Here is a 25,258-nt window from a genome sequence, read left to right on the forward strand (position 1 = left end):
ATGGTAGACTAATGAGATATACATTTTACCTTCATTGATTTATGTTATGGACTTCTTTGGTACTTCTTAGTTCTTAGATGCCCATAATGTGAACCAATGACTTTATTAAAATGCTTATCTTAGGAGCATAACTTGAAAGATGGAGAACATTGTTGTTGGTTTTTTTTTTTTTTGATTAAGAAGAATGAGAACAGCACTCACAATAGAGGTACATGGTGGCAGTTGTGTGTGATATCTGCTACCCAGCACTCTTTATCTCCTGCCAATATCATCCCCAGTAGAGTGTGTGGATACCTGAATTACCCCTTTGAAAGTGAGGAAAGGGAATCTCTCAAATGCCCCATTTGATGCGACTGTACTCCTTAAGGAGCCTGGTGGCCAGGCCATTTTTCAGTCTTCTTGCAGTAGAGTGCTCTCTGTATATGATGGGATATTCACTTACCAACCATACTAGATATAGGCAGAACTCCATAGCATCCTTAAATGGTTTGTGACTTAGTATGTAGTGTTTGCTGTCCTGGAACTTGCTATGTAGATCAGGCTGGCCTTGAACTCAAGAGATCCACCTGCTCTGACCTCCCAGATTATAGGTTTGAGCCACCAAGCCAGGCCCTCATTTTTTTAAAAAACAAAAAACAAAAAAAAACTTGCCATATAGCTAAGACTGGTCCCAAGCTCTTGATACTCCCGTCTCACCCTCATAAGTCTTGGGATTACAGGCATGCACCTCCATATCCAGTTTATATTTTCTCCTGTATGTTATCTTTGGGGGGGGAGGGAGGGAGGGAGAGAGGGAGGGAGAAAGAGAGAGAGCGAGAGAGAGCGAGAGAGCGAGCACACTCGCAGCAGGATGCATATTGGTAGCTAGAGGATAACCTCAGGTGTAGGTCTTCATCTTCCACCTTGTTTGAGACAGGGTCGCTTTTTTTGCTTTATCCTCTAGCTAGCTGGCCCGTAAGATCCCAGGGGTCCTCTTGTAAGATTACAAATACACACTATTGTATCTGACTTTTCATGGGTTCTGAGGATCTGAACTCTAGTTCTCATGCTTGTAAGGCTAGCACTGTATCCACTGAGTTATCTTCCTAGTCCCTATTGTCTTTTTTTTTTAAAATACTTTCTCCAGACTCAGTAAGGAAATAAAAGAAGTCACAAAACACAGGAAGATAAATTGAGTATAGTATATGTAATCAGAGCTAGTATTAGTATTACTCTTTTGCTGTTGCTATGGTAAAATACTCAGGACAAAAACAACTAGGAGGTGCTAGAGAGCTGACTCTGCACTAAAGAGCACAGCTTCTCTTCCAGAGGACCCAGGTTCAGGTTACCCACATGATGACTCATAGCTATCTACAACTTCATATTTAGGAATTATGATGCCCTTTTCTGACCTCTGAGGGTACCAGGTATGCCTGTGATACCCAGACATACATGCAAGGGACAAAACATTCACACACATATAGTAAACAATTTTTCAAAGCATCTTGAAGGCATAAAGGTTTTTTTCTGGCTCACACTTCAAAGCTGTAATCTATTGTGATAACGAAATCAAAGGCCCAGAAACTTGGGTCAGTTGATTACTTTTCATCTACAATCAGGAAGCTGGGAAATCAGCTAGCACTCTACTTTTTTTATGCAGTCCAAGACCACAGCCCAGGAAATGGTGCCACTCACTTTCATAACAGATCTTCCCTACTTAAATTAGCCTAATCAACGTTAGGCTAATTACAGGCATGCCCAGAGGCCAAATAATTCCTCACAGGTATGCCTGGAACCTTGTCTCCCAAGTGATGCCAGAACCTGTCAGGCTGAGAGTTAACACTAACTGCCAGATAGGTTAATATGAATGTGTGTGATTCACGTTCATTCACACTCAGTTTATTGATATAATATATGTGAATATGGGTAATTAATATATAAATATTTTCATTGATATGATCATCACAATAAGCATGCCATATATCATTACTATATACATTTATACATGCTCACAAAGTGTGTTTGTTATAGACATAAGTGGTATCTGGCTTATTATCACCCAGTTGTATTGTTTCAACACATTTAATACTCACCACTCACTTTGTGTTTCTACATTTTCTGCATTTGTTTCTCTCTATCCTTTTACCATTCCTATATACTTTAATGAATTAGAGAATTTTACAATTCTGCCCTTTGATTAGCTGAATTTTCACTTTTTTGTTGTGTGGTTCTAGTGTTTAGTATAGCCATCATCTGTGTCATCCTCTATGTTGACATTGCTCTCTCATGTGAGAACTTCACAATATCTATCTCTATTCTGAACTGTTGTCACATATTTCATTTGTATACATGTTATAAACACTGACTATTGATTCCTGTAGTTAACTGGGTTTTTTCCTTTCATTTTTATGAATTCTAACACAAATTGGGAAGATAATGGTGGAAAATTCTGTGTTTGTGTTTTCATGTGCTTTTAACTAGGTCTTGACTTCCTGCACCATGCAGACTTGGGTTACCGAGAAAGCACTTGTCTGTTTGTAGGTGTCATGTAGAACATTGAACACTTGTTTTATCAACAGCAGTTGGCAATACCTGCTAACTTACTATGCAAACTCGGTAAGTAATCTTAAAAGGTTTTCTCACATCTTTTTTTTTAATTTAAAATTTTTACTTATCTAGGTGTTTTGCCTCTCTTTTGTATGTCCTTCTGAGGACCACAGGTATACCAAGAACTGGAGTTACATGTGGTTCTGAGCCACCTTATGGGTGCTGTTAATTGAACCCAGGTCCTGTGGAAGAATAGCTAGTCTTCTTAACTGCTGAACCATCCCTCCAGTCCCCATTTTTCCTATTAAATATATGTTCAAATATTGCTCAGACCCTGTCACAGAGGGTTCATTCCACATGTTAAGGGAAAATTGATGTCATAAACCAAGAATGCCGCCTGCAAATAACATCACTGAAATGTTACCCCTGCCCCACAGAGACACTCTGACTCCAATTCAGCCTATAGACATGAAACAGTAATTTTTTTATCATTTTACCTGTACTATTTTTAAATTATATATTTCTTCAGTGATCCTTGGTTTAAATTTATAGCTGTCCATTGTGTTTATGAAATATAGGCTCAATTTTTAAAGGACATTAAATTTAGGCCCTCAGAATTCGTATACAAAATTAGAATTATTGTTCAGAACGACAGTACCATACATATACACTATAAATCTAAGTTTAAAAAGGAAGAGATTTCTTCTTTATTTAGGAATGTGTCTAAACATAGAGCATTGATGTACAACAATGACAAAAAGACTGTGCCGAAATCAGGCTTCTTTTGTTGTAATTCTACTCATGAAACCTTTTTGCCCAAGTAATTTTTATACAGTTCTGCATGTATAGGAAATATAAAACATTTACCGATGATAAATCATAAATTTATTCTAAAAAAGTTTTTGGTACAACTTATTAACATGAAAGCAGATTTTTATACTAATAAGATGGATATGCCTAATTTTACATAAAGATTAAGTCATGTTGTAGTATTATATAGAGCTATCTTCATTGGTTTTTCAAAGTTGATCAATATTTTGAATTTATAATCTTCATTGTGCCAAGGATGCCAGTTTGTATAAATATGTAGAACAAAATATTTAAGGCCATTTCAGAAAATTTTGAAAATTTCTGTCCTAAGCCAACATCCCACTATTTCTATTGTCATTACTATTATTACTTTGTGAAACTGATGTCAGATCTTGGATGATGGCTCACTGTTCAAAGCACTTGCTTGGCAAATATAAGGACTGGAGTTTGGATTCCCACCTGTAATAATTTTATCCTGGGATTTCCCCGAGCAAGCTGGTTAGCAAGAGTAGCCATCTCAGTGATTTGATTGAGACCCTACGTCAATCAGTAAGATGGAGGAGAAATCAAAGATGATTCCTAGCATCTACCTCGAGGCCTTCCACACAGAAGTCAAACCTGCTTATACACAGGGGAGAGGGGAGAAACTCAATTAAGCAACTCAGACATCAGTTTTTATGATCAGACATCCAAAAATATAGTAACTTGATACTAGCATGCTGAGCAGTGGTATAGAAAAATATGAAGTCTTTGTCCATAATTAAGCCATGCAGTTTCTATGAGAGCAGAAGTCTGTATATCTGGGCAAAGCACTGTAGATAATAACATAACATTGTCATTTCTGAGAGTGTGGTGGAGACATGGGCAGTACATGTGTTGTTTGTTCAGAACCAAAGTTGAAGTAAGGTTACACACACACACAGCATGGGTGAGCCCTGCTGAGAGCCCCTTGTATTCTTTACAAGTTTGAATTGATTCTTGGTTGTACTTTCAGAAACCTTGGACTATTGCCAATTGTTTTTGGTAAGCTCTCCATTTGGTTACATGACACCATATGGGATCATACACACAGTTTAATAAGCTGTGGTCTGGTCTGAAGAAAAGTTATTTCAAAGTAATTTAACATAAAGAAATCAATAAAATGATAGGTGATCTGAGGAAACAATTCAGATATTGTCAGTTTTCACCTTCCTGTGCCCATGTCATAGTTTCATGAGTAAAAAGAAAATTGAGGATGGTGGCCTGATTTTAATTCCCTGTGGATAAAGGTTCATGGAGACCTGCCCTACTTCTTGTAACTATTATTATACTTATTTTTTAAGTCATTAGCATCTTAGCATACTTTTGTTTCAGTAAAATACTGTCATAGATTTCAGGCTTCCAGAGCCTATTGGGAATTGCACATTGATTTTTATATTTCTTTTGGAGAACAGATGGACCATATATGTGTGCGCATGTGTGCTTTTATTTCTCTCTGTTATTGTCCCGAAGCTCACCTCCACTTGCTCTCTCTTGACATTGCCTTATGGCCCCTGGAAGGGAAGTCACTTAACACAAACAACATGGTGCAAGGCCATAAAAAGGAATGAGGCTAGATCCTTGCTGCGGAAGGAAGAGCTTTAGAAATAGGGTCAGTGAGAGAAGCCAGACACAAATGGTCACTGTGTGATGTGTATTTATGTGAAATGTGCAAAGTAGGCAAATCCATGGGCACAGATATCCAAGTAGCAGTTCTGGTACTCCCGAGAGGAGGGGTAGAATGACTGTGAGTAGGTGGAAGGTTTTCCTTTAGTGTGATAGAAGTGTTTTGTGGGTGGTGGTTCCTTAAGATGTCATTGTACTAAATACCACCAAAGTGCACATTTTCAAAATGGTTAATTTTATGTTAAGTGATTTCATTTTACTTCAACTAAAAACAAAGTGCAATCTTGAGGATGCTGGGGTATATTTAGTTATAGGGACTCCAATTGGAATGTTCTTGTATTGGGGTAAATGAGTCTTGAAGGCAGGATTTCCTCTTGTGAGGAAAATATTTTTAAGTTTGACATTTTTAAGGAGGACTCTTTAAATTGCTAATGCTCTTCTTATAGGCTAAGAATGTAATCCCCCAAATGACTGACTGCCTTTGCGGAACACACTTTTAGATATCATTTACTGCTTATCTCTATGGTTTCTTATATGTAATTTAAAAGTTCCATGTGATCAGATTGCTTCAGTGGGGGAACCACTTGCTAGACGGGGATGAGGACCAGGCTTTGGGTCCCCACAGCCTACAGAAAAGCCTAACTAAATCCAGTACCTATACCTGAAATCCCTGTGGTCCCAAAGCTCGTTTGTAATCCCTAGTACTCTTTGTAGCACTCATTTGTGGTCCCAGCACTGGCCTACAGTCCCTGCACTCATAATTAGTCCCGGCACATTCTCTGTCTGTAACTCCAGGATCCAACATCTTCACACAGATATCCATGCAGCCAAAACACAAATGTACATTAAAAAAAAACAACTAAAGACTCTTCAGAGTATTTTTCAGATGTGCAGAGCTGTTCTGAAGCTCTGTAAAATAATAAATAGGGTTTAGAACAAAGTGGGAATGACTTTAGAATGGGCCTTAACAGAGGGTATTTCTGAGTTTGGACATTTAGCTACATCTGTGACTTCTCAGCCATGTGGAACAGTAACTGGATGAGGAGTTAGAGTGTAGAAAAATAGGTGAATACTGGCTCAAATAGGAGCTGTCACATCAGGGGTGTAGAAAGAGTACCTACTGTAGCCCCAGGATTAAGGAGGCTGAGGCAGAAGGATCTTGTTTTCCAGGCTACTCTGCATCATTAATTTAATGAGATGCTGTCACTGAAGAAATGTAGAGCAGGGCAGGAATGCTGCTTAGTGGTAGAGAATTTGCATAGCACGTGCAGGTCCCTGAATTCCAACCCACACAGAGAAAACTTCCAAAGAAATCTTTCTGAACTCTAATATCCATGTGAAAATATTTTACTTCCTTCTGGTATTTTGCAATAAAGACAGAAAGGAAGAAAACAAATGTGGCAGAGAGATTGTGTAATTACTGTGTTAATCTGTGTTATCAACTACTGCAAAGTTCTGTGACCATATATGGTCCATCCACCCTCCTCCTCTCTCTCCCTCCCTCTCCTTCCTTCGGATTACATTTACTGTAATTACTGTGTGTCCAACCTAGAGTGTAGAGATCAACATGGGATAGTATTCTTCCTATTAGCAGGAGACATAAAAATGATCCTTTGAAAAACATAACAGAAGGAAGCACAGGATTCAGTGGAAAGGTTGGGGGTTACCTTATGCTCCAGGAATTCTGTGTCCAATTTAGGGAATTAGCTAAATAGTAAAAATACAATGAGTTTCTTAGTTGTTTTTCTATTGCTCTGATAAAACACCATGACCAAGGCAAAGTTGTACTTGTACTGAACCTGGAGCTCACTTCTTGGCTAGACTGTCTGGCCAGTGAGTTCCAGTGATCTGCTTGTCCCTGCCCTACAGCATTGGGGTTACAGATGTTTAGTGCCATGCAGAGGTTTTATATGGATTCTGGGGATCTGAACTCCAGTCCTCATTCTTGCAAAGCAAGCACTTCATCCACTGAGCCATCTCACCAGCCCTGAGAACATCAACTATTGATGATTTTTCTGTTTATGGTACTAATCATGGGGAAATCAGTCTAAACCAGCTATTAAAGGACGGGTTTCTCATTTTAATTTACCGTGTTCAGCAATCAACTAATTATTTTTGACAGGTTGTATAACCAGAAGAATGCCATTAACCAAAGTTATAATTCCCCTTTGTGTGTGTGTGTGTGTGTGTGTGTCTGTGTCTGTGTATCACACACAGATGATAAAATCAATTAGGCTTACAGAGTTTCACAACATATATAAAAAATAGTTTTCAGTTTTGAAACTCTGATTTGTGAGTTACCATCTGTTTTGAACCTAGGAAAAGGGATTCAATTCTAAAGTTTTTTTTTCTGAACAGCTTGTAATAGGAACTGTTAGTATATTAATTGCTTATTGAATTATGATAGGGTTTAATCTTTTAATTTACAGGCAATTTGGAGCTTATTGTGGTGACAGCTGCTTATATTTTGATACTTTGTAGCATTTAGTTATTTCATCATAAGGCTTATCCCCCACCCCATAATTTACAACATACCCTGAGTAATCAATCATTTGCTTCCCCTTCAGCTTCCTTCAAAGAGTTTTGTGCTTTTCCACCACATTTTTCACTTTTAAAAAGATTTATCTTTATTTGATGTATATGAGGGTTTGCCTGCATGTGTATATAGGTGTCAAATGCATATGCAGTACCAGAGGAAGCCAATATTCTCAGAAAATAGAGTTGCAGATAATTGGAACTGCCATGTGGGTGTTGCGAATGGACCTCAGTCCTCTGCAAGAAGAGTACTCTTTAATTGCTGAGCCATCTCTCCAGTCCCTCTTTCCCACTGCATATATTTGTTTTTATTTTATAAGCATATTTGTGCCTCGTTCAATGTGGTTTGGTGGCTTTTAATTTCCATTCAGAGATTTTTGTAGGTGAATTTTTATTTCTAAGATTCTTATGATTTCTTTCTTTTTTAATATTAGAATGAAACTTGGAGGTCTGTGAACTTGACTGTCAAATCTCTTTCATTTCCTTCTTTTAAACAGCGGAACTATAAACATAACTCTGTAGGACTGATTTGTTTGAGTTTCCTGAAAACAGTTTATGATGGGTAATAAGCAGCACCCTCCCTCACAGCTTCCCTGGTGGCTTTGAGTTACAACAAACCTTCACCTTTCAGCTATTGCTCAAGATGATCAAGTAAGAGTTTGAGAGGCAGGAATTTAATTTCCTTGTTTATTGCGTTTTCCAATGGTTTTGGATAGTTTGAACTCCAGGAGCTGGGTTCATTTATAACTAAAGAAATTTTACAAGGCTAGGAGTACATCTTGTCAGGCAATTGTTGGTTAGCTGATTTGTGTTCCTAGTTACTGAAAAATAACAAATAAATAAGTTTTTTAAAAATTTTATGTGTATGTGTGAATTTCTGCATGTATGCATGTGTACCACATTCATGTGTCGTGCTTATAGAGGCCAGAGAGTATTGGATCTCCTGCAACAGGAGTTACAGTTATGAGCCAGCTCACCATATGGAATTTGGGGATTGAATCTGGGTCTTTTGTAGAAGCAACCAGTGCTCCTCACCACTGAGCCCTCTTTCCAGCCCCTTAAAGAAAATTTTGGTATGATGTACAGGATGATGTTTTCGTGAACTAGGAGCCTAGCTTCTTTGGAATTTCTTCAGGGTCCTGCAAGATGGCTCAGAGGGTAAATATACCCAGCAGCAAACTAGTTAACTAGCCTCAGTTGGATACCAGGGATACACATGGTGGAAAGAGAGAACTGACTTTGGAAAGTTGTCTTCTGGGGGCCTCAAGTGCACACACAGATAGGTACTAAGTAAATGAGTAAACAAGTAGGTAAAAATAGAGAAGTAAATTCAGACAGGGCACTTTGAAATGGCAGTTTGTAAAAATCATCACTCGAAAGGTTGAAATGGACCTGGGGTATGATTGAACTCTCGCCTGAATCCTGCAAGGCTCTAGGTTTTACCCCTAGCACCGAGGGAAACAAAAGAATAAAAACATATTTATTAGTTCATAATGCCTTTGCTTTTAGAGGAGCCAAAAATACAAAAATATGAGCAGGCATGCCGATGCACCAACAAACATGCTAGATTTACTCTAAATGTTATGCATGTCTTTACCTGAGGGTGTGCGCAGGTTGCATAAACTACTGTCCTAAAAAACTAAGGTGCTTCCTAGGACATTATTATTAAGTGAAAGAAAGCAGCACCAACAGAATCTGCTAGTAGTGATTTTTATCATGTCAGAGTTGCTACATGTATAATAATTCCTGACCAGCTATTTTAATCCCTATTCCATTTTGTAGTCTATGAATCTAGAACCTGTATCTTCATACAAATGGTGGAAACAAAGTGAATGAATAAAACGTAAAATTTGACTTAGGATGAGAAGGATCCCCAAAGGGACAGTAGGGGTGAGAAGGGCATGGATTCATGGATTTTTATGACATTTGCTTTACAAGTATTTCTGTTTCTCTGCAGGGTGGTCCTGGTCTTTGTGGGTACCTCTCAAGGTCCATGATCGGATACTGGGTGGCCTATTGCTTCAGAGATCTACACATGCACTCACTGTGACGGTAAGCCCCTCTTTCATGGGGTCCCTCTGTTTTGTGCCTGCCATCCATTCTGCAAAGCTTGGCACTTGATTTCAAATTATATTTTAGGAAGAAGTTGCAGGTCTTTCTGCTGAATTTGAAGGAGGGAGGGAGGGAAGGATAGAAGGAAGGAAGGAACATCAGTAACCTACTATGGTTTCCATGGTTACTTTTCAACTTTTATGACTGTCTAAAAGTTTTGGATCTTGGCTGAGTTAAAATAAGCTTCTCCAAGTGTCACTATAAGGAGACAATACTTTCAGTAATCAGTCTTTCTTGTCAATATCATGCAATAGCTACATGTAAGCTGCAACTTTTATTGGGATGGGGCACAGGAGTATAGCTTTTATTTGGATCCCACATGTGAATGTTCTGCTTCATTAGGTTGTGAATATGATTTGTATCTGTCTACAGATTGACTTGCTGGCTGACTTTGAAATTTTGTAGTAAGTCATACAGATTACTCTGCATAAATCTAGTCAGACCAGAATTTACCTGAGAACAGACAGCGGTATGTGCACCACCTGATCAAGTTAAATGCACATCCAAAATAAAACTGATGCTGTAAAATTTTTACCTTGGAGTTAGAGTGCACTTCAACTGTAAAACATTTACTTACTATGCATGAAGCCCTGGATTTCATCCCTAGCACTGTAGTGAAATAAGCAAGCAAGTAAACAAACAGATAAACAAATAAATAATTGTTCCTTTTGATTTTAGAGTTTTATTTACATATTTTTATATGTTCAGCTTCATTTTTAATACCTTTTAAAGTAACTGGATTCACTTTAAAACTCCACAAAGCTTTCCTAATTTTAAACACAAGATGACCTCTTGCAAGCATAAGGACCTGGATTTAGAACCCATCCATGTAAGAGTCACATGAGGCAGTTGTGTGTGTAACTCCACGTGAGCTTGACCTCTGACCTACATGTGTTCATGCCATATCCACTTGTGCACCCCACATACCCATGCACTAAATAGACCTTTGGAAAATCTTACAATGTCATTTTCAGAAGTTAAAGCAGAACTAGTGAAAATGGGTTTAACTAGTGAAAACGAGATACATAATATTTCAGGCAGTTTTGGATTTCCTTTTCTGTTTATCAGTTGTTGGGCATCTTTTGTCCGCTCTAGAAAATGAGGTCCTGAACACTTGAATGAAAGTGTTTGTGTGGACGTGCTTTGTTTCTTTGGTGTATTTATTTCAGGGTAGGGTTTCTGGACCATATGATAGTTTCCATATCTGGAATAGTGGAGAATTATTAATCTTTTTTAAGTGACTGTTGTGTCCATCGATATTTGGAGCTTTAAGGAATTAATGTATTATGTGTGGGGATGTTTTGCCTGCATGTATGTTTGTACAACATATCTGTTCCTGGAGCCCACTAGAAGAGAACATCAGGGCCCCTGGAACTAGACTTAGAGATCGTGAGCTGCCATGAGGGTGCTGGGAATAGAACCTGAGTCCTGAAAGAGCAGCCAGTCCTCTTAACTGTTGAGCCACCTCTCCAGCCCCCTGTTTTGGGAACTTTTGGACTGTATTTTGAATAGTCAAGGAAAACATGGGGAAGGGGAATTATTCTGCCTCAATGTTTTGATTAGGTGTTGGATTGAGTATGTAGTGATCAGCATCCCTTGTTCATAGTCCTTTCTTGGACCTCTTGTTAAAATAGTTGGATGTGTTTGTGAGGTTTGTCCACTTACAAATGTCACTGTAAGCATCATTAGGCAGGACGGGCCAAAGCAGTTGTTTTCTGTAGTAGAAATGGAAAAACCTACCTAAGAAAGATGAAGAGAGATTGGGTGGGTGGGGTCATTGTTTTAGTCTGTATTTTGTTAGTAAAAGAAAATGTGTGAGGCTGGTTACTTATTACAATAGAGAGGTTTGTTTAGCTCACAGTTCTGGAATCTTAAAGTTCAAACAGTATAGGTCTGGCTCATGCAAGGGCCCCTGTAGTTGTATTAACCTCATGGTCATCATGTCACACTGGTAGGAATGCATGCAAGAGGGATTACATCACAAAACCAGGAGACAGAGGAGGGGAGGGACTAGTCTGTGACCTCAGGAGGGCTTGCCTCTTAAATGTCTATTACCACACTGTTTCCAGCATCTGAATCCTTGAGGGCACACTCAAACCATTGTATTCAGTCCATAGTAGTCAGCAAACCTCTTCTAATGGTTTATGTTTTGTGGGCCAGGTGATCTATGTTGAAGCCATTTGAACTTGCTGAAGGTCAATCAGCTTGTATATATAGACTCTGGCAGTGGTTGCTAACTTTAAGGTAGAAGAACACAGTGGTTTCTCAACTGTTTAGCCCTTTGAGTTGGAGCTAAAATCTCCACTGTCAGGGACATGCTCCACAAAGGCCCTTGATGGGAATAACTTAAAACAAAGAAGGTGCTGCCTTCTGCTATCAGGACTGAGACTGAGGAACCCTGCTCACTGCTGCTGTTGCCTTTTTATTTTATTTTGCATTTCAGATATTATCAGTCTTGGGGCTGGGGAGATGGCTCAGATGGTAAAGTGCCTGTCAGGTAAGCATAAGGAACTAATACCCAAGTAGAAATTGGGTGCAGTAAATACTGACTCCAGTGGTTTGAGTGTGCCCCCCCCAAGGGTTCAGGTGCTGGCAGCAGTTTGGTAGTGTATATTTAAGAGGCAAGGCCTACCAAAGTCACAGACTGGCCCCTCCCCTCCCCTCCCCTCCTCTGTCTTCTAATCTTGTGATGGTCCTGTGTGCCCTCTTTTAAACCTAGTTCTGAGGCAGGGGAGGGACTGGTAGATTCCCAGCAGCCCACTGGCTAGCTAGTCTACCCCAAATGGCAACCTCCAGGTTCAGTGAGATACCCATTGGCAAAAATTAAGGCAGAGAACAATAGAAATTGACATCCATTCTCTATGTCTGGCTTCTGAATTTGCACACATGTGCACCCCTATATCTCATATGTGCCTACACACATACTCTACACAAATACCATACAAAGTATTACCAATCTTGAACCAGGTATGGTGATATATTCCTTTAATCTGAGGACTCAGGAAGCTGAGGTAGGAAAATTGTGTATATAACAGCCTGGTGTATATAACAGGACCAAAAAAACAGGACTCAAAAAAAAACAAACAAGCAATAAAACAAAACCACAAAAATGTTATCAGTCTTTTGCCTGTGGAATTTAAACTGGTAAACGCTTAATCACCAAATGTAATTGCCTGTGCATGCAGGTATAGAGAAGAGGCTCTTCAGATGTTATGATGTGAATGCCCCAACAAGTTTGTGTATTTGAACACTTGGTCCCCAGATAGTGAGTGGTATGGTTTTGAGAGGTTGTGGCCACTTTGGGAAGTGAGGCTTAGGTAGAGGAGGTCGGTCACTGGGGCCAAGCCTCAACAATTATAGCTGAGCCTGATTCCCAGACAGGCTTATGTCTGTCTGTTGGTATCTTCCAAGCCTCCTGATTTGCCAGTCGTGGGGGACAGAAATCTGTGTTTAGAAGAGAAGATTTTAAGAAAATCTTGCTGCTTGGCTTGTGCACATCCTCCACTAGTGTGAAGTGGACTTCCTTAGCAGATGTCTGCTCTTACCAGGTAAACGTGTCCAAGAATGTTGCCTTCTGGGTCTGCCTCCTTGCATGCCTTTTGTGTAACATTAGCATCTGTCATGGGTGTGTACATGGGGTCTAGCAGAAAATCTTGGGAGGGCAAATTTTAATTAACGCAATAAGGCAGCCAGGCACAGTACAACTTTTTTGGCATGCCTTTTGGTGAGGATAATCTTATGTGAAAAGCAGAGTTCTTTTTCTAACGGAAGACTCCCTTCTCCTTTCTCAATCCTATACTTAATCTTTGCTGGATTTTAATTATATTTTAATAAATATAAAACAGTTCATGTTTGTAATAGATAATGGAAAATACAAAAAGCACACACAGTGATGTAAATTCAATATAACTGTCCCTAGAGCTAGTTATGAATGAAGATGAGGGTGTAAACACACAAAGCAAAGCAAAATGTAGTACCATGCACACACCTCCTTTTTTTGTTGATTGACCGATTTGTGTGGGGTGGTGGGTGGGGTATAAAGGTGTGCACCTATGACTGGGAGTGTGCTTGTTCTTGATACAAGCAGGCTCTCTCAGAGGCCAGAGGTACATGTCAGGTGCTGCTTTCCTCACTGAGCCACCTCCCTAACCCACATGTACTACTATTTTTTCCTGCGCAACACTAGCATAGGCATTTTCTTCTAAATATTGTTTTAAAGACAGCATTTTATTCCACTGTGCTTTCTTCCCAACCTTTCCTCGTTTGCAAATCTTCCACAATTGGGATCAAACTATAAAATGAATATTGGCCACCTTTTTGGTTTTATCTCCTTCCCTTATCCCATTGTTAATCTGATGTACAAACAAAGAAACATCTACAGTAGAACAGGAAAGACAGAGAGGACTCAAGGGTCATTGTATTAGTCCATTTTTGTGGCCATAAGAAAATTCTGAAAGCCAGCTCCCTATAATTAACAGTTTTGTCTTGAAGTACTACTGATTATGGAATGCACATGAATTTAACTTATAGACTAAAGATGTTATGGAGAAAGAAACCAGGGAGGTAAGAGCTGCTGAGACTAATACAGCAGAGAGAAGTACCCTTATTTAAAAGTTATTTAGTATCCATACATGCATTTGGATTCCCTGTCCTTGCTGGAAGGGGTACTTCGAGACCATTTTCATCCACTGGTTGGCTGTCTTGGGTCCTCGTGGAAACAGGACCCCTAACTCTGAGTCTCAGTAGTTAATTCCTTTGTACTGCATAAAGAACAGCAGGCTAATAGCAGGAACAAGACACTTTCTTACCTCCCTGAGAAACACAGACAGTTTGTCATGGCCATAAAAGTTCTCTGCATCATGGGACAAACTGTGAAAGGAGAATTTTTGCCATATAATGATGTATCAGATGTATCACCCACGCTAAAATTTGAGCACCTTGCACCATCTTCTCCACTGCAGAACAAGGTTGCCCTCTGGTGGCAAGTAATGAATTTACAGCAGCACCGTCTCTGGGATAGGGAAGTCTCCAGTTTCCATTTTTAAATATATTACATAGCAATTTAGAACTTGTTGATTTTGCGCAATCGTCTTGTTTCTCAACGATTAATAGCTATCAAATTCTGTTAAGCACACCTGAAAACTGATAATAAATAAATCACTTAACGGTCTGTGGATACTAAATCTTGACCTGTTTTGTGAAGGAACAGAAACTTCTGCAACCTTAAAGTCTTGAAAAGAAGACAGACAAACAAAAACAGTAGGTATAATGTTCTCTTAATTTCTTGAAGTCTTTAACACCAAATTACTATTTCTGTTGATACTTCTCTCTAGTGCAGGAGGTTCAGAGATGCCATCAACCTTAATGCCATTTTCTTTTTCTTTTGTTTTGCAGGACAGGAAAGGGGGGAGAGGGGATTGATAAGTTGTGGATTCAACTACAAATGGAATTTTTTTATTTCCTTTCCTGTACAATTCCAACTCCAAAGACATCACATCAACTACTTGAAGGTGTCTCTATTGAAAACTAGTTCAGGCGAGAAAATAAACTCAGATGAAACACTCTTGTCTTCCCCATTCTGTTTGAGGCTGGGCATATATCTATGAACGTAGCAAATGTTCTCTTTTATTCATAACTAGGAGGGTTGCAGAAAGTTTCCTGGAGCCTCTCAGAGCTCCAGGCTGAAGTGGGTGCCATCCTACTAACTAATCAAGTCTTAAAGGAGAGCTGGGTTTCCACTTGCAAGTGACCGGATACCAGATGGCCAGCATGGGTTTCTGCACTGCTGCTTCCTTTGCTGGGCTTTGTCAGCCTCTCCTTTCCTGAGTGACAATCAGTGATGTGAACTGTTACTAGGAAACAGGGCCTGAGTCTACGTGATGACTGTGGTATGTTTTCCTGACTCATTCACGTGGCCCCTTTGAGTAATTTTGGCAACATTTTCAGAGCTGTCAGATAAGAATACTGGCTAACATAATGGAATATCTGTCATATAGCCCCTATTCCCAAGACTCAGAGAATATTGCCGAAGAAGAAGTGCAAAGACTGTAAGTGCCAGTGGTTGGGGGACTACTGCAAAATAGTATCTTCTTGACACAACCATTGAACTCACAAATACACAGTAGTTGTTGCCTGTGCCACATCAAACCAGTCACCATTCCAGCATGGGTAGGAGAGAGACTCACAAGCTTACCCCCCCCCCACCCTGAGCTGAGGGGCTACTAGATGAGGAATAATCAGTTCTATTTAAGGATGGTTTGTTCATGCTCCAGTGGATGACCCCATACCCATGCATAGATGGGCAGCATTAATTATATGAACTCTGTGGTATAAAAAGAGGACATGGGGATCAGCAGCCCCTAACTGCCTGTAACTTGAGTCTCGGCCTCAGATGCCGCCTTCTGTCCTCTGCAGACACTGACATGCAATATACCCTATGCATATTTTTAATTGAAAAAAAAGAGGATATGGGGCCTGGAGAGAAAGCCCAGCACTTAAGAGCACTTGTTGCTCTTGCAGAGGACCCAGATTCTGTTCCCAGCATCCACATGACTGCTCACAAGTATATAATTGTAGTTCCAGAGGCTATGGCACCCCATCTGGCCTCTTTGGATACTGCATACACCTGATACACATACTTGTATGCAGGCAGAAACACTCATACACCTAAAATACAAATAAGTATTCTTTAAAAATACAAAGGGGAAATGAGGTTGAGATTCCCTGGAGTTGGAGTTACAGGAAGTTGTGAGCCGCCTGGCATGGGTGCTAGCACAAGCAGTGTGTACTCTTAACCACTGAACTAAGTCTCCAGCACTTTATTACCTTCCACAAATGTATAGCTAGCCTGGAGAATAATACTGAAAACTATAGGTTACTTGTTTTGGTAAAAACCCGTTTTCCAAATTGTTTTCTTCCTGTCATTCTAACTCTGTGTGACCTCTGCACTTCCACTGCCTTGTAACAAATTGTTGATAGAAAAATCAGAGGTTTGCAGCTGTGTGAGAGGTGGAGAAACCCTGAGACTGTATGCCTGTCATTGCAGCTTAGACTGTTATCATTATGAAAATACTCAGCCTCACCAAGGGTCTGCTGGGCTGCTCAAGGTGTCAGGCCCTAGTGTTTTCCTGTACACATTACTGCATTGTCTAATTTTTTTAAGTTACACTTTTGTGAGATTACACTGAATTTATAGGTATTTATTGAGTCTATATTTCTTCCCCCTAAGGCATCAAGTAACAAATTTTTGTGGCAGTGCTTGCACAAATACATTACTATCACCTAAGGAAGATAAGCATTTTTAAAGCTATATTTTCATTAGTTCTTTGACAATTTCATACATGCATACAATGCATTTTCTTCTTATTAATTCATCATTCTTAGTAGACTGATGCAGCAGAGTCTATTTTCATGAGATTCTCTCTGTCCCCCATGGTTACCGCACTGCACCTCTTCACTTGGAGCCATGACACAGAAATGTCAAGGTGCCATGTGTAAGCTACTCAGTCTCACACACTTATTCACCTTCCTTAGAGCTGCTCATGCCCTGTAGGTAGAATAACCTTTAGGTGTATGGTACCAACCCCTTTAAACTTCCTCAGTGGAAGACACTGTGATGCATTATTGCCCCAGGACCACACCATCATTCTCCCAAGGAAGACTTGACATCACTACTCTGACTGCTCAGGTGTGTTCTGTGTGGGCAAGTGCTTAGTGCCTGACCCAGCCACATCTGCTCATGTCTGGTCAGGGTTCCATATGGGCAGGATTCTGTTACTAAGCACATTCTTAATTATAATGCCCTGCAGTTTCACTGAATACAAAGTCAGCTGATTGTGCGTTCTCTTGACCCTAAATCTGGCTTCCTTAGTATGGTTTATATCTTAGTCTATCCAGACCTAAAATTTATACCAGCTTTTCTCTTTGGGGAAAACCATTTTACCTGGGGTATGTTTAACACACATACGTAATGCACACACACTCCTAGTTGCATTTTTTTTTTGTTTCTATAAGATACCTACCACCCTAAGAGAGAAAGGGTTTATTTGGCTTACAATTTTGTGATACAGTCCAACACTGAGAAGTCAAGACAGGAACTTGAAGCAGCTAGTTCACAGGAAGAACAAAGGGAATTTGAATGTGAGCATGTGCTCAGGTTGCTTTTTCTTTATTCCTACACTCAGGACTCAGCCCCACCTGGGTACCACAGTGAGCTGGGATTTTTCTTATCAATTAACACAATAAAGAGACTCCCTCACAGACAGCCATAGGCTATCCTGATCTAGATAGTCTTTTATTGAGACTCTCCTCCCAAGCCACCCTAGATTGTGTCAAGTTGACAATTAAAATCAGCTGTCACATATATGCACATATGAATACATTTATCTTCTATAATATGATGGTAATTGGTCAACATATAATATGTATGTGATGTTGTAATATATGATAGTAAATGCAAATGCAGTGTTTAGTATTGTTATCTGTGTCTAACATATTTGTATGTAGTTACTCTGTGTGCACGTGTTTTGGTGGAGATCAACCAGGGCCATAGGTAGGCTAGGCCCTGAGCTACAATGAAATTTTTATATAATCATACAATTACAAAATATAATGTGAATCAGTCATTAATTTCCATCATGTGTACAAAAGTATGAACATTATTTAAAAATCATAGGGCTGTAGTTCAGTAGTAGAGCATTTGCCTAACATACTCAAGGCCCTGGACCTATCCGTAGCACTCCCCAACACACAAACACACACATACATATATTCAGAAGATAAATACACACAATATATTCAAAACAGTATTTCTGGTGTTTTTCTAACAGAGGGTGGCTCCCACTTGATAGAGACGAAGACCTCATCGCCGCAAGGTGAGGCTAAGATGAGCATTACCAGCGACGAGGTGAACTTTCTGGTATATCGCTACCTCCAGGAATCAGGTAACAGCTTGCTTTTCTGAAGGGAGTTCATTGGGCAGAATGGTTACCCACCAGTGCAAACCAGGCTATATAGGATCATCAAAAACACCTAAGGACCCGTTTTGTAAGAGTATTAGGGATGAAAGAGTGGTTTGGGGGGCACTTCATTCCTGGATTGGAATGTGGGAGGATGATCTTTCTTCTCATGACAGAAGTAAATCAAATTGAAGTTACTATCAAGAGCAGTTGAGCCAGGCCTGATGACAAATGTGCCTTTAATCCTTGCACTTGGGAAACAAAGACAGGTAGATCTCTGAGTTCAAGGCCAGCCCGGTCAACATAATGAGTGAGACATTGTCAAAATGTTGCTTCATGGTATATAGTTAGACTAGGCCAGGTGGTAGTGGTGCATGCCTTTAATTGCAGCACTCTGGAGGGAGAGCAGGTGGATCTCTGTAAGTTTGAGGCCAACCTGGTCTACATACTGAGTTGCAGGACAGTTAGGGCTGATGCACAGAGAAACCCAGTCTTACAAAACAAAACAAAACAAAAAGACTAGACACATAAGTCTCCTATTGACAAAATAGGCTATGTGGGTAGTAGCAGCAGGTGTGCTCAGAAAGCCTCGTGTGGGACAAAATTCTATTTTGTCATGGTCAGTGTGATTTCTGTAATGAGAGATAGTAGTTCTCAAGTAAAATATTTTTTAATTTTAACAACTTTAAGATATTTAAGACCTACAAAACAATGCTAATGAAAACTCATTCTGATATCTAGCCATGCAGCTTAAGCAACAAGTCACTGGGGGCCAATAGGTAACCCCCAATGTTCACTTCCCTAATAGAGAATAGAAGTTTCTGGTGAAGTCGTTGGCAAGTGTCTCCTTCTGAGGGCTGTGTGGGGAGTCAGTTTCACGTCTCTCCTTACTTTGATGGCCTGTTAACGATCTTTAGCATCCCCTGGTTTAAAGCTGCATCACCTTGGTCCTGATGTCTCAATGTATCCACATCTCCTTTTGCAAGGAAGAAGTCATATTGGTTCATATCACTGGTTCTCAGGCTGTGGGTCATGACCCCAAATAGCCCTTTCACAGTGGTCACCTACCTAAGACCATCAGAAAACACAGATACTTACATTACGATTCATAACAGTGGAAAGATTACAGTTACAAAATACCAATGGAATAATTTTATGGTTGGGGGATCACCACAGCATTAGAAACTATATTTCTATTTGTTTGTTCATTTATTTATTTTGGTTTTTCTGTGTAACAGTCTTAGCTGTCCTGGAACTAGCTCTTGGAGACCAGGCTGGCCTCGAACTCACAGAGATCTGCCTGCCTCTGCTTCTAAGTGCTGGGATTAGAGTGCACCACCACCGCCCAGTGAGGAACTGTATTAAAGGGTCACAGCATTAGCAAGGTTGAGAACCACTACTCTAGGGTCTCAGCCTACTTGTTTTTAATAAATTATACCCACAAGGAACCTATTCAAATGGTCACACTCTTGAGATATAATGTGTTCCCATCTTCCAGAGTTACATGTGTAGTTCTGTTAGTTAGATTTCTTTCATACCTCAAGCAAAGCAAATTAAAGGGGAAGTGGTTGCTCTGTCTTCAGAAGCCTTAGTCCATTTTTTGTTTGCTTTGGGTGCTTTTAGGACTGTTTTGTGGGAGAACATGGTGATGGGAGTATATGGCATGGCAAAGTAGCTTACCTCATGGTGACCAGGAAGCAAAGAGAAAAAAATGGGAAGGATAGGGAAGTCACTAGTGTCCCCTTTAAATGTCACACCTGATGACCTGAACTCTCCCACTTCTTAAAGGCCCCATCACCACCCAATTGTGCCACTGATTGTCACTCTAATCTTTTCATATGGGCCTTTGGGGACATGTCACAGCTAAAGTATAGTACCCTTCTCAGTGCCGGATATAGTTAACTTCCCTTAAACCTATCTTAAGTTGAAAGTGCAAGTTAAAGTACATTTAAGGGCCCAGTAGGTAAAGTGCTTGCTTTGCAAGGGTATGGATCTGTGTTCCTTTCCCCACCACCCATGCCAAGCCTTGTCATCAAAGGCTAGTTTTACTCACACATCATCACCATTCTTCCTTTCTCCTGCGTTTCCTATTCCCCCTGCCTGCTCAACCCTCATTCAGAAGCTGAGCTTCCATTCTGCAGCCCCTTAGTGCACACAGTTCCATGTTCACATCTCCAGCCCACACCCTTCTCCCTACTTTACTCTCACCTACCTCTGCTTCCCTCTTCCTGCAGGTTTTTCCCACTCCGCCTTCACGTTTGGGATCGAAAGCCACATTAGCCAGTCCAACATCAATGGAACACTAGTGCCGCCGGCTGCCCTCATCTCCATTCTTCAGAAGGGACTGCAGTATGTGGAGGCGGAGATCAGTATCAATGAGGTATGTTCATTCCTGAGAATGTGGCAGAGTTCCAGAACCCCACCCCATCCCCTGCCCAGCAGATCTCTGGAGAGTGTGTGGTTCTACTACATTGGTCTGGCATGCATTCTAAGGTACTTGGGAAAAAGTGGAGGCTACAGACTGGCCACTGCACCATCAGCAAGATTTGGGTGCCCCCTTGTGTAGGTTTGCAGAATCATAAGGTGTTGACTTATGAAAACAATCAATTCATTCTTTTATCTGCTTTGGCCCAGTGTATGCATGGGCAGGCAAGCTCTCTTTCTGATTTTCCAGGGCACACTGGCCAGAGAGAGCTCTAACTGTGTTTTGTCTGAAACTGAGAGGGGACATAACCAAAGGGAAATTTGACCAGCAATTTTTCTGAACACTCTACCCATTTCTCCTGTTCTTACATTTTCTCGCTTGTCACCATCCTTCTTTGATGTTTCCTGACTGAGCCTTGGAGTAAGTGATATAGATGTCTGATTTAGAGCTACACATTCAGTGATCATTTATTTTCTTCACTTTTACCAGTACAACTTTCTATAGTGAGTATTACCCACTGCAAAGCTAAGAGCAGCACTAATCTATGATCTTAAACATAAATATCTAGAATTTGATAAGCACATCATGTCCATTTAGCAAAACCATAACAGTACCTTCCCCAGCCACAGGCTTTGGCCAGGTTTACAGTACCAGATACAAATTCTGACTTGTGAAATAGATCTCAAATCCAATCAGAAAACAGTTAACTACCCTTATAACAGTCGGGCCGCTGTTGTGACAGTGGACACATCTTGCCTGGCAGGTTGGTGATATAAAGCATGTGGGGTTCATAGCTGAGTAGCAATTCTTTCTCTGAAGTTTTCATAGTACCTTCTAGCCCTATGAAAGATACCCTATCCATCTCAGTTCCTGCTTGATTTGTGTCTTGCTTCTTAAAGGCCAGCAACAGAGTCTTAGTAACTAGTTCTGGTGGGAAATTGACATCAGTGGCAATAAATAACCTGTATTATTTTGGTTTTTAGGGCCTACCAAACCAGCAACCTATAAAGAGTTAACAGACCTTTGGCAGCTTTTTAAAAAATAGTCTTTGGCTTCTGGGAGCAGCTTTAGCTATGCACGTAGGATACCTCTGCTCATACTTTGTTTTAACTTACAAAAGAGCAAGTTTCCTTATTACTTTTTCATACATATTTTGATTGACTTGCTCCAGCACATACCACCTTCTTCTCTCCACCATAGTCCACCTTTAGAAATACCTTGCTCAGGCTTTCTTTCTGTATTCTCTTTTAACTTTAAAAATTGTCCTTCAGAACACAAAAGTAATGTCTGATTTCCATTTCTCTCATCTTCTAAGAGGTTTTTGTTTGTCTGTGTGTAGATAATCTTTGTTACATTTCCAGGCCTTAAAAGAAGGAACTCCAAGAATATGATTTAAATGTGACAGTATTGACAGTGACCTCTTTTTTAAATTCATTAGTTAATTTGTATTTTATGTGTATGTGTGTTTTGCCTATATCCGTGTCTGTATACCACAATGGGTTTCTGGTGTCTGCAACAGCCAGAAGGGGCATGGGGTTGCCTGAAATGAACATTACAGATACTTGTGAGCTACCATGTGGGTGCTGAGACCTGAACCCAGGTCATCTAGAAGAGCAGCCAGTACTCTCACTGACTGAGACATCTCCCCAGCCACATGACCATGTTTTGTGACACAGTCACTTGTTTGCTGAGGCTCTCTATGAAAGAGGGAAGTAATGTAGAAGGATCAAGACTGATCAGCCTGGGCCACTTAATGGCCAGAATGCAGGGCCAAGAGACTGATGGGTGATATTGTACCATGTTGTATTATTTTCCTTATTTTTCACATTGTATTATAATTTGAACACAAAAACAAACCAAAAAACCCACTGGGCGCGATGTGTTGTTTAGATAGTATTCAACCGAAACTTGTGCCTTTCTGTTTCCGGGATAATTGAAGTTCAGAGCATATGGGAACATGGTTTCTCATCCAGCAGACAGCCTGGAGGTATGTGGAGCTTCCTGATTCAAATACCTGTAGTGTTTCCTGAGGGAGGAACTTCTGTGTATTTAAGGATGTGTGGAAATGTTTGTATAATGGGTAGGAACTACATAAAGTACTGTAAAACGTATGCATTAGGATCAAGTGAACCTGTTGTCTGGAGTATCGTGGTGCTATTTCATCTCTATGCAGAGACAAGAGAATCATTATTGAGCACATCCAGGGCTTATTAAATCAGATGGACTAAGAAGCCTATTCTGAGTAGTACAGTTAGTTGGCTTCATATTGGGCTCATTGCTCCTTCATTGTTAATGGTGGCCATTGTAGAGATGCCCACTCTGGTGGGAGCATCCCTCAGGGTTCTGTGGCTGTAGTGCTCAGAGGAGGGATTTCCAGTGCACCTGAGGATGGTGAGCAGCATGTCATGCTCTGCCCACTAGATGGCGAGATAAGCCCATGCTCCCACTGTTGATGACTGAAAATGGCTCTCCCACATTGAGACATATCCTTCAAGGAGGCAGTCCTACCCTACTGGTTAAATAGTCATTGATTGTAGTAGGTTTTATCATAGGATAAAAGGAAAACTATTCAGATGCTCTTAATGCCAAAATTTGGATTGACATCTATCAAATCTCCACTAAAGATGATCTTCACTGCTGTCTATGAACAGTCCTCCTCATCCACTTCCCTGTTCCTCTTTGCCCTCGATCCCTGTCCCACCACAAAAATTCTTTGCACCTATTCCTAGTTCATATCAAATTATCTGGTCCATGGTAGCTGATGGGTAACCCTTGTCTTGATTTCCTAGGATGGCACGGTATTTGATGGGCGTCCCATTGAGTCCCTATCGTTGATTGATGCTGTGATGCCTGATGTGGTACAGACAAGACAGCAAGCCTTTCGGGAGAAGCTCGCTCAGCAGCAAGCAAGTGCAGTGGCTGCGGCAGCGGCAGCTGCCGCAGCCACAGCCACAACCACAGCAGCCACAACACCAGCAGCTGCTGCCCAGCAGAACCCACCAAAGAATGGAGAAGCCACCGTGAATGGGGAAGAGAATGGAGCCCATGCAATAAGTAAGTGGAGAGTTATCTGGTCTTCAGGAGACATGGTTGTGTTTTTCTTTGTTTTTCCTTGTGAATCTGTATATAGCTGAAGGAAACTTTAAAGTGCTGCCCACTGTCAGTCTGTTAAATTGTTTTCTGATCCTTGCTTCTGATCTGTCCACAAGATCTCCATCTTGTACAACTTCATTCATATCCCTTGGTTTTAGAAAGTATTGCTCCTCTGTGAGTAGCCACATTATAAGGGGAGCTTCTATAAGTAAGTCACCCAACATAAAAGTGTGTCATTTGTAGTAACCTTCAATCCCAGCTTCCCACTGGTGTCCCATGCTAAGGGATAAATTATGCTATCAGAACAGGTAGGGTGACGTCTACATCAGCCCTGCACATGGATAGAGCAGGGGTGAACATATGTCTTAATGCACACTGACAACTCACGACAGAGAAGGTATATTCCATGTGCACCCACGGCTCTAGTAGCTGTTTATACCCCTGCTGCCACCTACTGAGGTTTCTGATTTCCACACCGTTCCTTGGGCCTGGGGTGCCGACCTCAAGATTCACGGTCTGCTCTTGTATTACTGCTGCAAGGTAACTTCTCCTTTCTGCTGCTACTATGTTTAGAGGGACAACATTCAGAAATGGTTCTCTTTCTTCAACAAGACTTTGGAGCAGTGCACTCAGACCCATCAGTCCTCCAGGACTAGCACTCTGTCTGGTGGAGCCAAATCATTGGCCTTCTTGCATGATTCTCTTGAGAGTGGCCGTGCAAGTTTGCTTTGTGTTCCTGTAATGACATATCTGAGGCAACTGGTTTAGAAGGAGAAAAGACTCAGGTCAGCTCACAGGCAATGCCTACACATGGCCGTGACCATGGTGAACGTGGAGGCAGAAGCACAAGGTAGAAGAGCATCATGGGAGACAAAGAAGTCAGAGCATCCTGGAAATGGCTACCAGTGACTTTCCACTAGACACTACCTGCTATTGTGTCTACATGTGGACACCAAGCTTCCAGCACACGAACACTTTGGGAACAAATACACAGCATATCACTGTCTAAACAGAAACACAGACTGTGGACCAAACTACAGAAATGTCCACTTTTGCAGTCATTAGATGTATTGTGATTTTGGTACATAAATAACAAAGTAGTTTTAAAACAGTAGTGTCTAAGGATGCAGTTTTTTAGTGAGTTGGTGAGTCATGT

At 40.6% G+C, this 25,258-nt stretch overlaps 1 protein-coding gene across 33 annotated transcripts in view; it reads left to right on the forward strand.

Annotated features, from left to right (window-relative positions):
* Tbl1x (transducin beta like 1 X-linked) overlaps positions 1-25,258 on the forward strand; it is a 161,071-nt gene that overhangs the window by 119,915 nt on the left and 15,898 nt on the right. For 11 of the 33 annotated variants that reach the window (XM_085685030.2, XM_085685035.2, XM_085685028.2 and 8 more), the window contains 7 exons: positions 9,473-9,567; positions 12,071-12,124; positions 13,039-13,175; positions 14,831-14,886; positions 18,456-18,569; positions 20,819-20,964; positions 23,799-24,063. In XM_085685030.2, coding sequence (XP_085541156.1) covers positions 13,159-13,175; positions 14,831-14,886; positions 18,456-18,569; positions 20,819-20,964; positions 23,799-24,063 — 598 coding nt within the window. In that variant the 5' untranslated portion in view covers positions 9,473-9,567; positions 12,071-12,124; positions 13,039-13,158. Of the gene's footprint in view, positions 1-2,574; positions 2,596-9,472; positions 9,568-12,070; positions 12,125-13,008; positions 13,176-14,830; positions 14,891-18,455; positions 18,570-20,818; positions 20,965-23,798; positions 24,064-25,258 lie in introns of those variants that run through there. The other 22 variants (XM_087903068.1, XM_087903067.1, XM_087903061.1 and 19 more) reach the window with 14 other exon arrangements.

The sequence above is a fragment of the Myodes glareolus genome, chromosome X (assembly GCF_982192425.1).
Source record: "Myodes glareolus chromosome X, mMyoGla1.1, whole genome shotgun sequence".
In the NCBI taxonomy this organism is placed as follows: domain Eukaryota; kingdom Metazoa; phylum Chordata; class Mammalia; order Rodentia; family Cricetidae; genus Myodes; species Myodes glareolus.